Source organism: Furipterus horrens, unplaced genomic scaffold, assembly GCF_987537825.1.
Source record: "Furipterus horrens unplaced genomic scaffold, mFurHor1.1.pri manual_scaffold_8, whole genome shotgun sequence".
NCBI classification, from domain to species: Eukaryota; Metazoa; Chordata; class Mammalia; order Chiroptera; family Furipteridae; genus Furipterus; species Furipterus horrens.
This window is the reverse complement of record NW_028327178.1, coordinates 56644346-56661336: the sequence shown is the minus strand read 5'-3', so window position 1 is coordinate 56661336 and position 16991 is coordinate 56644346. Positions and strand designations below refer to the sequence as shown.

At 43.2% G+C, this 16991-nt stretch overlaps 1 protein-coding gene across 1 annotated transcript in view; it reads left to right on the top strand.

Annotated features, from left to right (window-relative positions):
• ALDH1L1 (aldehyde dehydrogenase 1 family member L1) overlaps positions 1–16991 on the top strand; it is a 52001-nt gene that overhangs the window by 14148 nt on the left and 20862 nt on the right. The window contains exons 9-12 of the mRNA XM_090285879.1: positions 9709–9856; positions 11170–11289; positions 12518–12645; positions 16259–16409. Of these exons, the coding sequence (XP_090142005.1) occupies positions 9709–9856; positions 11170–11289; positions 12518–12645; positions 16259–16409 (547 nt within the window). The remainder of the gene's footprint in view (positions 1–9708; positions 9857–11169; positions 11290–12517; positions 12646–16258; positions 16410–16991) is intronic.

Genomic DNA, 16991 nt, shown 5'->3' with positions numbered 1-16991 from the left:
AAAGGTGGAGTTAACTACATTCAACTCACATCTCTGGAAAAATGGGAGAAGGTTGTTCCCTTGGACAATATCAGTGTTCCCAGGAACAGAGGAAGTGGGAGCTAGGAAGGCAGAAACAAAGATGTCTGCCACATGTGGGGAGAGGTTTCTTGTACTTCAGTTGGGCTCACTGAAGTGTCTGCAGTCAGCTACAAGGCAAACAGGGACTGAATGCTCTAGGTTGGCCCCTTCAGCAGGATGGCGCAGGCTTGTTTCAGTAGTGGTGGTGAGGTGGTGGTAGGACTCTAAAAGAATGAATACTCCACCTCTGTACATTTTATTGGCCAGAGCAAGTCACATGGCCATCCCAGCTTCAAGGGGTGTGGAAACGGACTCCACCTCTTCATAGCAGGTGTTGCAGTCACAGGTTTGCAACATATATAAAAGGGATTAATTGTGCCTGAGTGCTTAGAAATCTTGGGCACCATGAATCATTTTTATTCTATCTGACTTATTTGTGTGGTCAGTGTAAAGTATACAGTAAATGTTTTGTTAAAAAATAATGCTAAGTAAAAGAATTTCAGGCATCTGGGAGAATGATCTTCAGAGGCCAAGCCAGGCTTGTCTTGCGCTTCTGAGCTGAGGTTGATGGAGGACACAGAGGAAACTGACATTATTTTTTGTTTTGTAAATAATTAAGAGCAAATATCCTTTTTTTAAAATTATGGTAAAAACATATAATGTGATCTACAGTCTTAAACTGTTAAGTGTACATTACAGTCTTGTTTTTAAGTATATTTTATTGGTTATGTTGTTACAGTAGTTCCAATTTTTTTCCCTTCGTTCCCCTCTGCCCAGTACCCCACTTCCCTCCAGCAATCCCACCCACTTTAATTCATGTCCATGGGTCGTGCATATAAGTTCTTTGCCTTCACCCTTTTCTATATTATTCTTAAGTTCTCCCTGTCTATTCTGTACCAACCAATTATGCTTCTAGATCCCTGCACCATTTCCCCATTTCTCCCCCTTCCCCCTCCCAGCTGATAACCCTCCAAATGATCCCCATACCTATGATTCTGTTCCTATTCTGGTTTGCTTAGTTGGATTTTGTTTTTATTTTTTAGATTCAGTTGTTGATAGTTGTGAGACATTTTAATGTTCATATTTTTGATCTTCTTTTTCTTAAGTAAGCCCCTTTAACATATAATATAATAATAACTTGGTGATGATGAACTCCTTTAGCTTTACCTTGTCTGGGAAGCACTTTATCTGCCCTTCCATTCTAAATGATAGCTTTGCTGGATAGAATAGTCTTGGTTGTAGGTCCTTGCTTTTCATCACCTTGAATACTTCTTGCCAGTCCCTTCTTGCCTGGAAAGTTTCTTTTGAAAAATCAGCTGAGAGTCTTATAGGTGTTCCTTTGTAGGTAACTCTCTGCTTTTCTCTTGTTGCTTTTAAGATTCTCTCTTTATCTTTCACCTTTGTCATTTTAATTATGATGTGTCTTGGTGTGGTTCTTTTTGGGTCTAGCTTGTTAGGGACTCTCTGTGCTTCCTGGACTTGTATGTCTATTGCCTTCACCAAATTTGGAAAGTTTTCCTTCATTATTTTTTCACATAAGCTTTTGATTTCTTGCTCTTCCTCTTCTCCTTCTGGCACCCTTATGATTCAGACATTGGCACGTTTAAAGTTGTCCCAGAGGTTCCTAAGCCTCTGCTCATTTTTTCATTTCGTGTTTACGCCTCCTGTATTGGTTGACTGTTATGTTCCAAATCATTAATTTGAACCCCAGTTTTCTTTCCTTCACTATTTTTTTTTTGTGTGTGTGGATTTTTCTTCGTTTCATTTAGCATAGCCTTCACTTCTTCCCTTATGTGTTTGCCATACTTAAGCATATCTGTCAAGTCTGTGAGCATCTTTATCACTGGTGTTTTGAGCTCTGCATCTGTTAGGTTGGCTATCTCCTTGTTGCTTAGTTCTCCCACTGGAACCTTGATCCGTTCCCCTTTTGGGCCATACTTCTCTGTCTCCTCATCTTGACAGGCTCCTGTGTTTGTTTGCCTCTGTGTCTTAGGTAGAGCTTTCCCATCTATTACATTGTAATGGGCAGAGCCTTAGGTATTCATCAGTACAGGCGACCCGTTTCACCACATTGTGGCACTGTACATGGGGGAGGGGTCTGAGAGGGAACAATGCCACTTGCTCAGCACTCATGCCTTTCCAGGCACCTATCCCACTTCCCTATGGGACTGGCGCCTCTCTAGCTGTTGCCCTGGCCGTCGTTCTCAGAGTGTGTGGGTCTTCGGACATTCTGGGACTATGGCGGCCCTTTAAAGAAGCAGACTCTGTTGAGAGACCGGCAGTTTCTTCCTCCACCCCAACCCCCACTGGTTTGCACAGTCAGAAGCAATGAGGCTTTATTTACCCCTGACTCTGGGACCATGAGCTGTGTGATCTAGTCTGGTGCTGGGAGCGCTCCCCAGGTGTCCCTCTTGACTTTTTAAAATATGTGACTGCACTTTCTGCTGGCCTGCCACTGCCACCGCTGCTACTGCCACCACACCGCATTCTCACTGCCCCAGCTTCACCCCTCCTACCTGTCTAGATGAGTATTTCTTCTTTATATCTTCGTTTGTTGGACTTCCATGAAGTTCAGTTTTCTGGAACTTCTGGTTGTCTCTGGTTTTTAGGAAGCTGTATTCCTTCTTAGTTGTGGAGGGAGACTCAGCGTGTCTGTGTAGGCCTCCATCTTGGCTGGAAGTCCTAATTTGTCCACCACAGTCTTGTTAACTATAAACACAATGGTATACAGCAGATCGCTAAAACTTTTTCATATTCTATGACTGAAACTTTATACCCATGGAACAGCAACTCTCCATTTTCCCCTTCCCCCAGCCCCTGGCAACCACCCTTCTACTTTCTGCTTCAATGAATTTGATTTCTTTAGATGCATTATATAAATGGGAGCATGCAGTATTTGTCCTTCTGTGACTGGCATATTTCATTTAGTGTAATGTCCTCCACGTTTACCATGTTGTGGTATATAACAGGATTTTCTTCTTTTTAAAGTTTGAATAATATTCCATTGTATGTATACACCACATTTTCTTCATCTGTTGTACATTTAGGTTGTTTTCACCTTTTGGCTATAGTGAACAATGAACAAGGAAGTGAAGATATCTCTTTGAGATCCTGATTTCAATTTTGGGGGATAAATACACAGAAGTGGGATTGCTGGATCATATGTAGTTCTCCTTTTAATATTTTGAGCAACCTTTATATTACTTTCCATGGTGGCTGTACCATTTTACATTTTTACCTATAGTACACAAGGGTTTCAATTTTCCCATATCCTTGCCAGCATCTGTTTTTTCTGTTTTATTTTGTTTTGCTTTGTTTAATAATGGCCATGCTAATAAGTATGAGGTGATATCTCACTGTAGGTTTGACTTGCATTTCCCTGATTATGAGTGTTGTTGCTGATCTTTTTATGTACCTGTTGTCCATTTGTATGTCTTCTTCAGAGAAATATTTATTCAACTCTTTTGCCCATTTAAAAAATTGGGTTATTTGTGGGATTTTTGCTGTTAGGTTGTAGGAATTCCTTATATTCTGGTTATTAACCCCTTAATAAATACATGGTTTGCAAATATTTTCTCTTATTCTGACTTTGCCTTCTCATTCTGTTGATTGTTCCCTTTTCAGTGAAGAAACTTTTTAGGTTAATATTGTCCCACTTGCGTTTTGTTGTCTGTGACTTTGGTGTCACATCCAAGAAATCAATGCCAAGACAAATGTCATGAAGCTTTTCCTTTATGTATTCTTCTAGGAGTTTTACAATTTCAGGTACTATATTTCAGTCTTTAATCCATTTTGAGTTGATGTTTGTCCAACAAAGGTGTAATGGCCACCATAATGAGAAAGTACCTTTGTGCTGAAAGATGAAGCAGGCCACTTCATAGAATATAGAAGAATTTATTGTAGGGCAATTTACTTAATGAGAAGATAGGGTCAGAGTGGAAGAGACAACCCAGCAACTCTGAACAGATTAGTCTTCATTAACAGATCCCTGTTACTGCACTTGTTTAATAGTATAACTCAGGTACTAATGACTGATAGGACAAAGAGACAAAGAATGCAGTGGCACCAGGGGCTATATCTCCTGGTGGTCTTGTGATAAATGATTGTTTGTAATCTATATTATTACCAGTTTTATATTTATCTTGGTTGTCATGCCATTCCAGTTGTTACTAACAAAAATACTTATGGCTACATTTTAAGGAACACAGATAATCATCAACTAGCAGTTTTGATATACTTACTAAAGACAGTGTAGTTGGTCAAAGGTCACAGTACAAAAGGAAACAAACATGGAGAGGGTTTTGTTCACATCTACATCTATACAATGCTTCTGTATAGTTTAAGATAAAGGTCAAATTTCAGTCTTTTGCTTGTGGATATTGTTTTTCCAATACCATTTGTTGAAGAGATTGTCTTTTTCCCACTGTATACCTGATACTGTCTTGATAGTCTTGAAGATTAGTTGGTTTATTTCTGGGCTGTCTATTCTGTTCCATTGTTCTATATGTCTTTAAAAAATGATTTTATTTATTTATTTTTAGAGAGAAGGTAAGGTAGGGAGAGAGAGAGGGTGAGGAACATCGATGTGAAAGAGAATCATTAATCAGTTGCCCCTTGAACAGCCCTGACCAGGGACCAAACCCACAACCTAGGCATGTGCCCTGACCAGGAATCAAAACTGTGACCTTTCACTTTGCAGGATGACAGACAACCGACTGAGCCACTCCAGTCAGGGGTATATATCTGTCTTTATGCCAGTACACACTGTCTTGATTACTATAGCTTTGTAATATATTTTAAAATCAGGAAATATAAGATCTTCAACTTCTACTTAAGATTGTTTTAGCTAAATTGGTGTCCTTCGTGGTTTCATATAAATGTTAGGACTGTTTTTTTCTATTTCTGTCAAAAATGTGATTGGGCTTTTCATAAAGAGTACGTGGAATCTGTAGATAGCTTGGGTAATGTGATTATTTTAACAATATTAACTCTTCAAAACCATGAACATGGTATTACTTAATTGTGTCTTCTTCAGTTCCTTTCAGCAATATTTTATAGTTTTCAGTGTGCAGAGCTCATTTTCCTTCTTTCATTCCAGTTTAGATGTCTTTTATTTGTTTTACTTGCCTAACTGTGCGAGGTAGAACTTACATACAATGCTGGATAGAAGTGGGTAGAATGGATATCTTTGTCTTGTTCCTGAACTCAGAGGAAAAAGTTTCAGTTTTTCACCATAATGATGTTAGCTGTGGGCTTGTTGTATATAACCTTTATAAAGTCAAGAGAATTTTTTCTGTTCCTAGATTGTTGAGTATTTTTATTATGAAAGGTGTCGACCTTGCCAAAACCTTTTTCTGAATCTATTGAGATGAATATGTGATTTTTATCATTCATTCTATTACAGTGGTGTATCATTTATTGATTTGCATATATTGAACTGTCATTGCATCACGGGGATGAATCCTACTTGGCATGGTACATGCTCCTTTAACATGCTGTTGATCTGATTTGCCAGTATTTAAAAGAAAATAATTTGTGTTTCTATATTCATCATGTGTATTGGCCTGTAGTTCTCTTTTCTTGTAAAGTCCTTATTTAACTTAGGTATTATGGTAATGCTCACATGTAAAAAAATGAGTTTGGGAGTGTTCTCTCCTTTTCAATTTTTTGGAAGCATATGAGAAGAATTGGCATTAATTCTTTTTTAAATGTTTGGTAGAATTCATCAGGAAAACCATCTGGTCTTGGGTTTTTCTCTGTGGGAAGTTTTGTTTTTTATCACTGATTTAATGTCTTTACTAGTAATTGCTTTGTATAGATTTTCTATTTCTCAATGCATCAGCTTTTTCATTAAATATTTTGTTGTTCTATTACAATTGTCTCAATTTTTTCCCCTTTTCTCTCCGCCGCCCATCCAACCTACCTCTCCCACAGTCAATCCCCACCCTGTTGTCCATGTCTATGTGTCATTCATACACATTGTTTGACTAGAGCCATCCCCTTCTTTCTACTCTTATTCCCCTCCTCCCTCCCCTCTGGTCACTGTCAGTATATTCTTTGTTTTGCTGCCTCTGGTTCTATTTTGCTCATTTGTTTTGTTCATTAGGGTCTTCTTATAGGTGAGATCATATGGTATTTGTCTTTTGCCATCTGGCTTATTTCACTTAGCATAATACTCTCTAGTTCCATTCATACTGTCACAAAAGGTATGACTTTCTTATTTTTTTCTGCTGTGTGGTATTCCATTGTGTAAATGTACCAGTTTTTTGATCCACTCATTTCTAATGGGCACTTAGGTTGTTTCCAGCACTTGGCTATTGTAACTAATGCTACTATGAATATGGGTTGCATAGGTTCTTTTGAATTGGTGTTTTGGGATTCTTAGAGTATAATCCCAGCAATGGAATAGCTGGATCAAAAGGCAGTTCCATTTATATTTTTTTGAGGAAATGCCATACTGTTTTCCACAGTGGCTGCACCAGTCTGCATTCCTACCAGCAATGCACTATGGTTCCCTTTTCTCCACATCCTAACCAGCACTTGTTGTTTGTTGATTTGTTAATGATGGCCATTCTGACTGGTGTGAGGGGGCATCTCATTGTGGTTTTATTTTCCATCCCTGATGGCTAGTGATGTTGAGGATAATTTCTTATGTCTATAAGCCCTTTGTATGATAGTTTCTATGTCCTTTTTTATGCTGGTGTAGTTTCCAGTAAGTTCCTTGTAGCTTTTCTGGAGTTCTTTGTAGTTCCCCTGGAGTTTGTTGTAGTTTTCCTTGAGTTTGTTGAGTTCATAGAGCTTCCTCATTACTATCGTTTTGAATTCTATGTCTGATAGTTTGCTTGCCTCTATTTCATCTATCCCTCCTTCTGGGAATTCCTCCTTTCCTTTTTGTGGGGTGTTGTTCCTGTTTGCCTTCCCATTTTGGGTGGCTGGTCTTGTTTGTTTCTGCTTCTTAGATTGATCTGCTTTCATTTTCTGCCTTTGTGGTGTGACCTTCTGTGGTGGGAATCTATGTGATTCAGTTGTGCTGTCTCCTTGATCTCTTTACCTTGATGCTGTTGGGATGCCCTTTATGCCTTTTATTTGGACTCTCTAGTAGTATTTGGTTTTGTTTGTTGTGTTGCTCTTCGGTGGGTCCTTCCCTTAATTAGCTGACTGAGAGTCACTCTGCCCACTGCTGACAGTTGTTGAGCTGCCTCTGGCTGATGCCTCTTGGAGGGGAGTAGTCTGCTTATGAAATTTCTACTGTAACACTGAGGTTGAATCTGCCCTGGGATCTGGTCTGCTGCTCCTCCAGTTTTTTCTCCAGAACCAGTGTCCAAAGTTTTCCAAAGCTCCTCTAGTTCATTTCACCTTCTTTCAGCTGCAGCCCAGGTTGAGCATGGGAGGTGTGTTTTTGTCTGCCAACCAGCAGGTGGGCTGGGGTGGCAGGCGGGTCCTGTGGTGGGGGTGGGAAGCTGGGGGGCAGAAAGTGTTCCTCTGTGCTGGTGCGCAGGCCAGAGGCATTCCTCTGCATGCTGGTGGGCATGCTGGGAGAGTTCTCCCACACTGGCGGGTGAGCGGGGACATTCCCTCATGCTGGCTGGTGTGCATGTGGGCTGGTAGCAATCCCTTGCTCCAGTGTGTGGATGGGCCAGGGCGAGACATCAGCTTTTAATCTTTTTGAGGAGCCTTTGTATGTGACAAATCACTTCTTTCTTGATGCTTTCCTAGTTTTTTCTTTGTCTTTGCATTTCAGTGAGTTGACTGTAATGTGTCTTATTGTGGTTCTTTTGAGTTTATCCTGCTTGGAGTTCATCGAGCTCCTTGAAAACATGTATTCATATATTTTTTCATTTTAGGAACTTTCTAATTATTATTCCTTATAAGATATTTTCTATTCCTCTCTCTTTTGTCCTCTAGAACTTTCATAATGAGTAGGTTGGTATGTTCTATGATGTCCAACAGATTCTTCAGGCTCTGTTTATTTTTATTCACTCTTTTTTCGTTCAGCTCCTTATATTAGGAAATTTCAAGTCGCTGATTCTTTTTTCTGCCAGGTTAAATATACTGTTGAACCCCTTTAGAGACTTTTTATTTCAATTACTGTACTTGTCAGCTTGAGAATTTGTTTGGTTTCTTATTATTTCTATCTATTAATATTCTCATATTTATGCATCATTTTTCTGACATTCTTTAGTTCTTTGTTCATGTTTCTTTTTAAATCATTGAACATATTTAAGATGTTGTGACACCACAAAAGTCCTAGAGGAAAACATAGGAAGTAAAATTTCAGATATCCCACACAACAATATTTTTGCCAATATATTTCCTAGGGCAAGGGATATAAAGAAATAAATAAATAAATAAACCATGTCAAGTTAAAAAACTTCAGCACAGCTAAAGAAAACATCACCAAAATGAAAAGGGAACCAACAGTATGGGAAAACATACTTGCCAATGATACCTCGGACAAGCGTTGTTGTATGTAGCCAGTTATTAAACTTTCTATTCTGTTATCTCTGCAGTCAGCCTGTGACCTAGCAAGGATTTTCTTAAAGTACTGTCTCTTTAAACTCCAGGGCAGCTGCTTCAGCCTGTGGAGGTTGAAACAGTGGCTGCCAGACTTTGTGCTGGCTCCTCAGTGTTTAGTATCAACACTCAGAACACATAATTCTGAGTTACAACAGACAAAGTTCTTACTGCCCACCCTGGCTCCGGTAAGCTTCAACCAGCAATGTGGTCTGCTGCCTACACTGCTTCTGCCACAAAGGTGAGAGATAAGAGATGGCAACCAATATCTCACTGAAAGTCTGAAATTCACTGAAATTTACTTACATTTACCAGCCTCCTTATCATGCTGTCCCCTGGATACTGCAAATGTTCACTTGACTCTAGAGTTCCAAAACATTTAATTCAGACAGTTCCTACAAGTTCAATAGTTACTAAGGTGGAGGGATGGGTTTTTGGAGCTTCTTACTCTGTCATCTTCTGTCTATATGTAGGTTTTTATTTTTCTTGGGCAGATGCCTAAAAGTAAAATGGGAAGTATATGTTTAATTTTTAAGAAATTGCCGCTGTTTTACAAAGTACCATTTTACAATCGTACCAGCAGTTTATGTCATCCATATTTCTTCTTTGGTAAAACAATTGATCAATCTTTGGACCATTTTTACTTAGATTGCTTTTTTCTTAGTGTTGAGTTTTGAATGGTTGTTATGTATTCTGAATGAAAGTGTTTTTTTTTAAATCAGCTATATGATTTGGAAATATTTTCTCCTATTCTCTGGCTTGTTTTTTTCATGTTTAACAGTGTTTTGAAAGTTAGCATTATTAATCATCTATTAATTATTATTAATTATCTCATTTACTCACCACAAAATAGTAGTGGAGCTATTATTATTCTCAAATTACAAGTGAAGAAACTTAAGACTCAGAAGTATTTGTCACTTGCCCAAGGCCACAAATTAGTAAGTGGTGGAGCCAGAACTTGAAACCAGGGCCTTCTGAGTTGATGGACTGGGATCTTAACCCCAATTCTAGACTAATATTCATGCTTTGGGTGCTGGATAAATGTGTTTGGCACCACCCCCTCTGCTGCTAGAATAATGCCTGCACACCATGCCTCTTCCATGCTCCTACTCTTTAAAATCTCCTTTCCTTCAGACTGGTGGAAGAAGTGAAAGAGCTGTGTGATGGTGTGGAATTAGAAAATGAAGACGTTTACATGGCAACCACCTTTAAGGACTTCATCCAATTGTTAGTGAGAAAGCTGCGAGGGGATGACAAAGAGAGCGAGTGCATCATTGACTACGTGAGTTCTGGGTTCCTCCACATGGGCTTTTCCCTGAAGACCCCTCAGGCATCTACAGCTATGGATCCAAAATGACACATGGGGGAAATCTGAATGTATAGGAAGGCAAGACCCCCAAGAGCACATCCTTCAGTGCCCCAAGCTCTCTCTTGCAGCTCTGGATAGCCTGAAGATGCCAAGGCAGTAAGGCAAACTCAACAGAAGAAATTTCTGTCTAAGGTTTAGTATATAGGACAAGTTCTGAGTCCCAAGACATGAAACTGGGATAATAAGGAAAGGCTTTTATAGAGCACTTCACTCCTTTCTCCTTTTGTGGGTTTTTCAGTTTCATCTTTACTGTGCCTCCATCCTCTCTCAGATTATCCTGCCTTGACTCTGGTTCCCCTGGGTGACCCTAGCCTCTAGTTCTTGGACAACCATCTCCTCCATTTGTCCTTATAATATAGTGATGGCAGTGGCTTCCTGATATTGCTGACCTCTGGGTTGACTCATGGCTTCTCAGCTCTTCCACCACCTGTGTAACCAATTCTCTGCATTAAATTATTTTTGTTGAAATGCTAGAACAAAAAGAAAACAAGAGAAAAAGGAATTTGGAATGCTTTCCCAATAAGAAAGACAAATATTCGTATACATTCAACTTGTATTATGGAAGAATGATGAAATAATTTTAAATTTGTTTCTTAAAATAACTCCTGAAAATTATCCCTGGGTTATTTTGGCAGGCTACTAACTCCCATAGTAATTAGCTTTAGGATAGTTCATTTGGCTGGTAGTTTGAAACAAAAGCTGATGTAGAAAGGTTGTCAGGATGGATCTCAGTTTGGCATTGGATTTGGGAGAAAATGGCTGATGAACAGGTTTCAGGAAGGAGTTGGCGTCACAGAGGCTCCTGTATTCAGCATGGAGTTGCAGATCTGTAGGGAAGTGAGTGGTGGGGCTAGGGTCAGTCTGGTGACTTACAAGGGTCTTTCCATCGATTTCCTATGTGTGAAGGTCAAGCAAACAGCTTGAGGTCACATAGCAGGTAAGTAACACGGCCGGGACTTTAGTCCAAGCAGTTTGGTCTCAGAGTCTGTGCTCTTCATTTTTTCTTACCACTCAGATCCTCAGATTTCCCACATAATAGATCCCTCAGGTGTGTGTTTGTGTGTGTGTGTGTGTGTGTGTGTGTGTGTGTGTATGCATGCACACACCAGTGGTTGTCTATCCATCTAAGTGCTTCTTATGTCTCCATGTGGGTTTGTGCTAGTCACTGATGCCCATTTGTGAAGAATCCACACTATAGCTAAAACCTGTGAAACCTTCCTTTCCAGGTGGAAAAGGCAGTGAACAAGCTGGTCCTCCAAATGCCCCACCAGCTTTTCATTGGGGGCAAGTTTGTGGATGCTGAGGGTGCCAAGACCTATGAGACTATCAATCCGACAGATGGAAGTGTGAGTGCAGGCCCAGTATCTCCTTCTTTCCTCCCTTCCACTGCTTCCCCATCCATAGTGTGCTCTCTCATCTACTCCCATATCTGACCTCTGGGGGTCCTGTCCCAGGGGACTTCTGCTTGGACCAGAAGGACTGTAGTTAGTCTCCAGACCTCCCTACAGAAATAGCATAGTGGGAGATGAGATATGGTGTGGAGCAATTGGTGGATGTTGGGGGCCAGAGGACTCAAGGGTGTTGAGCCTGCTTCATAGACTAGGAATAGAGTTAAAACCTCCCAAGGAAAACAAGATCATTCCCTCCCCCTCCACTCTTCAACAGTTATCTCAGCATAGGCCCCACCTTCTCAAATATTTGTACCCCAATATCAAGCGATTCTTCCTTGAATCCTGTGATTGTGGAGATTCTTGATTATGACCCTCTTATGTCCTGACCCATACACACATGCATTCTCACACACGTACATACCTGGAACAACAGAATATACTCTTATAGGTATATTCTGATCATTTTCTATTCTGTCCTATCCTACAGCATCACTCCAGTTCCTGAGTAAGAGAGATAGCATACTCAAAATGGCTCATTTGAGGGAAGTGTAAAGAAATTTCTTCCCAAAGAGATGGACAAGGTGTGGGGACATAGACAATGGATACGGTGTCCTCAGGCAGGAACATAGAGTGCTGTTACCACCTTAAAACCTATTTTGGGAACCTTGGGATGGAGGCTATGTAGACAGGCCTTCCCAGCAGGTGCTATCTGTAGTGACCAGCAAGGAAGCGCTGACCTCACCCCTCCCACCCTTGTCTCCCACCTGTGCCCAGGCCTGTGCTGTAGAGCATATGGGCACCCTCAGGGTGTGCAGTGCAGAGAGGGGACCTGTCTAGTCACCTCCGATGTCTAGCCTATTCCACTTAAGAAGTAAAACTTCTGTTGAAACTCACGATATTAATGGGTGTGTGCTTTTGGTTTGAAAATGCTCAGACTTAGTCTGCAGCCCATCCGTTGCCCTGTGTGAGCTCAGTGGGAAAGTGAAGAAAAGGCCCCTGGCATATAGAAACACAAACAGACCTTTCTTAGGTCCCATGTTCCTTTCATTGTTGCTCCTTCCCAATGCCTCTCTTCTGGCAGACTTTCTCCTCTGAGTGCACACAGGAGGCCAGGAGAGCAGGCAGGTGCTGTGTCTGTGTCCACTGAGCCCAGGGAGGGCTTCAGAGCTCTGCTCCACCACAGGTTATCTGCCAGGTGTCCCTGGCCCAGGTCAGCGATGTTGACAAGGCAGTGGCTGCTGCAAAAGATGCCTTTGAGAATGGATTGTGGGGGAAGATCAGTGCGCGGGACCGAGGCCGGCTCCTGTACAGGTGAGAGCCACATATCCTCTTGTCAGCCACCACCACCTTCAGCTCAGGGTGAGAACGGATGTGCTGGTCCTGTCAAGAAGAGCTGGGGTCCCAGGCATGTCACTGAGGCCCAAAGCTCATAAAAGGCTACTCAGAGGAAGTGACTTGGGAGGCAAGAGGGATTTCACAAGTGGCCTTAAGGGTAAGGTGCCCTGAGTAGAGGAGACGGTGTGAGCAAAGATAAAGAGGTACAAAAGTGAGGGAGTGTTTCAGATGGGAGCTACAAACTGGCAAAACTAATAGGTTCTGGGAAGACTCAGACAGCTGGCAAAGGCAAGGATGGGGCTCATCCTCACATTTTTCTTTCTTTTTTTTTAAGTCAGTGTGTAAAGGCCGCCCTCTCCTTAGCTCCAAACAGAAGTCTTAAGGAAGGACTTGGGATGGCTCTGGCTTATGACCACAGGGGGAAGTGAGTCCCAGAAAAAAAGAGCTTCTCCTCTAGAACCAGGTGGTCTTAGTGGGAGTGAAGCAGTTATCCCCAAGGAAGTAGGGTAATGTTTCCAGCGGAAAGGAGGGTGCTGGACAGATTAACTGAGCAGTATCCAAAAGCCTGGTGAGCCAGTTTCAGGAACCTGGCTTTGATGCTCTGAACTCTGGGAAGCTCTCAGGCATGGAGCCTGATAATAATGTATCCCAATCATGCTTGTCATCTGGAAGGAGAGACCCCACCTTGGCCACACATTCAAAATGTCTTTTGTTTCTATTCCAGAGGTAAAACATGCCACAGCCGCCCTCAAAGCAGGGAGGCAAAGAGAGAGGCCTGCATGATGGGGGTTGGGACAGGTGAGGGCTATGGAGGTTCACACACAGCCTGCCTTAACTTTAGTTTCTAGGATTCTTGGAGAGCCCATCAATTTTAGGAAGCCATTGGCTAGTGACCTAGAGCCTCTGAGGGTCAGTCAGAGCTGTGAAATACGCACACGTAGGCTCACGGTGGTGACTCACAGGTCCTTTGTGGTAGACGGCGCTGGCCCCAAAGAAAGTGTCCTTCCCTTGAGATACTCTCCTACCATCTGGGGGCACATGTAATAACCCTACTAACAACAGTGAGGAGGTGGTGCCATGCATAGCTTTAAGTGGAGACTTCAGCTAGGTGGACAGACATCTCAAGGCCTGAGAACTCCTTGTGACTTGTTGCCTGCCCTGTCAGCCTCCCAGTCCCCAAGGAAGAGGTGTGCCCATTGCTGCCCTGGGAGAGGACAGAATTTCCCAGATAAATAGCTGCAGAGCACTCCTGGTTCAATGAGGAAAGTAGGACCACCATGGGTATGATGGAATATGGAAGGCATTATAGAAATAAGACCTGATGCAGTTGTAGAAGCTGGAAAGACAGATCCGGAAAGGAGAGTTAGAGAAAATCGCCAGCCAGCCCTGCTGGACCCCAGGGAGACAATATAGAACCTTCCTGAGAATCTGGGGAGCCAGCCATACCCAGCTGCCAGAGTGGCACCATCAAGATATGATGGAGGTGTCTGTGAGAACTGCCACCCTATGTTCAGGTCCATCACCAAGGTCTGGTGGTGGCCTGGCTGCTGCTGATCAGAGGCTGGGGCTCTCGGAGGCTGAGGTGCAGCTTCACCAACTTGGCAGTAGAGCTACACCACACAACTCCCCTCACAGAGCCTCCCAACTAGTGCTCAGGCGACAGTTCCTTTAGTGTGTCCTGTGTATTGGATTTATGAGGTGGTATTGTCTAGGAGTGTAGGGGGTTAGAGGGATGTGGGGCTGGTCAAGGGAAAAGTAAAACCCATGAAAGGCAGCTACTCACAACAGACTTTATTGGGTTGCTGATGCAGAATCCCCCAAAATAGGAGACCCTCCATTTAGAATGGCAGTGGCAAGGGAATTCCTGAGGGATGAGGGAGATTGGAGAAGGGGCTGCCATGCCCAGGTGATGTCATCAGCATCAAGATGGGATCTCTGGGTTGGAGGGCTCTGGAAGGCAAGGGCTATAACTGCACAGCTTGTCACAGCAGTGGTAACAGCTGTTGGTGAGGCTCTGTAGGGATGCAAAGTGGGCAGACTGTAAATGGCTAAAATTTGTGGATTTGGGCTATTTTAAAAATAGTTGGATATGTAAAGATTGGCACCAGTAGGCTTTTGTGCTAAATCTCAGCCTAAAGTAAAGACATAAACACAGGTGCCATCTTTGGATCATTTGTAATACAGATTTGTATCTTTGGCTCATCTGTCCTTATAGCTGATGGGACCCTAGTACTTAAATTCTACAACATGGCGTTTTCAGTATTTGGTCTATAATTTTTCTCAAAAAGTGATTTACCCAGAGAGTGACCTGGGCACTATTTCTGAGGTAACAGTGTGGCTCTGCTTCTAATTTGTTGTGTTTATTCAGTCCCCAATTCACACACCAGTCTTGCATGGTGTGCTGCCAGTGAGGAGCAGGAGACCAGATACTGTCTCTGCCCTCATGGGCAAGACAATAGTACTGAAATAGTCATCTAAGTGAATGTCGGTGGCAGTTGGGAGAGGTTTGGAAAGAGGCAAACATGCTATCAGAACACTGTGGCGAGATAGGATTACTTTGGGGTGGGTAGGATTAGTTTTCCATAGGATCTTAAAGAGGTACAGAAGGTTGAAGGGGGAAACTAGAGTATAGGAAGAGCTGTGAGGGCCCATAGCATGCCACACAGCTTTCAAAGGTCACAGGCAAGTGGACACCATAGGTCTAGGAGGAAATAGGCAGGTCCGTGGGGCTGGTTAGTCAGGCACAAGGTTGAGGCTACATCCTGAGTGTTGTGGGCAGCCATTGGGATAACTGGAGGTATAGACAGGAAGACTGGTAAAGACCTGGAGCTATGAGCACCTTGCCAGTGGCTGTAGGCAGAAAGCAACAGTGGGAACAAGTCTTTGATCCTATACTTGTCTTGGCTCTACCTTCCCCATGTGCAAGATTGAGGAGTCTTCTAGATCGGTGGACTCCACCTTTCCCCATTTACCCTGTCCCCTGGATGTGTATAACCCTCACATCAGGAAGGGGGTCCCCATTCTAATTCCTAGGCTGCCCACAGCACCATGCCCACCAGAATCATGGGAGAACAACTTGACATCAGAGTGCTCAGATTCCAAGAGGGTTGTGTAGACATGCCTTGCTTCCCATCTCTCCCATTATCCCTCTCTCTCCATCCCTGGATAGTCCAGCCTTGAGAGCATTTTCCACTGGATTTGCTGGTGCTGGAAGCTGGATAGGCTTTCCCCTGGTGGAGGCCCTCTGGAGACAGAGAGGTTGGCCTCCTGGGATGGTGACTTCCTTGTTGGAGGCCGGCAGCCTCCTCTGCAGGATCATGTGTAGGAGCTATTATAAAGTAGTCAAGTCACCAATATCTGGGGAAGGAATAAAGGGAGAGAGGGAAGGAGAGTGGAACAGAGGGCATCCCCCTCACTTATCCAGTGAAGTAAATGTTACTGTTCCCTCTTATAGATGAGGAAACTGAGGTCAGCACATCTGAATGTGCAGGGCAGGGCTCCTGACTCCTTGAAGAAGGGCCTTGAAAAAGCAGGCCAGGCTGTGCCAGGCCTGAGACCATCTTCCTTCCTTCCTCCATGCCTTGGCCAGGTTGGCAGATCTAATGGAAGAGCATCAGGAAGAGCTGGCTACCATTGAGGCTCTGGATGCAGGTGCTGTCTACACACTGGCCCTGAAGACCCACGTGGGCATGTCCATCCAGACCTTCCGCTACTTTGCTGGCTGGTGTGACAAGATCCAGGTGGGCACCAGGCTCCTGCCCACTGCATGAGAGCTCACACAGGCAGGCCAGGCCTGGCAGGAAGTTTTGAGGGCAGCACATTTCTCAATGCTGTGTAACATGGCTGTGACTTCATGCCTCCTTTTCTCCCTACAAAATTGAGGAATGTGGGCAGTGAGGGAGGTGGGCTACCACAATTCAGTGTCTAGGACAACACCATTTATTAGTTTCCAGTTCTACAGGTGGGAAGTCCAGTTGGGCTCCACTGGGTTCTATGACAGGGCCTCACAAGCTCGATGTCAAGGTGTGGCGAGTTGGGTCTTACCTGGAAGCCCTGGGGGAAAACTCGCTTCCAGGCCCATTCAGGTGTTGGTGAGTTCAGTAACTACAGCAACAGAACTGAGGGCCTGGGTCCTTGCTGACTGCCAGCCAGAGCTGCTCTCAAGTCCTGCAGATCTCTCTCTGGCCTTTACCCCAGTCCTTCATTCCCCCATCTCTCTGACTCTCCTCTGCCACTGATTGGAGAAAACTGTCTGCTTTAACAGGAGCTCCTATGGTTATGCTAGGCCCACCTGTATATCTTTTCATCCTGAGGTCAACAGT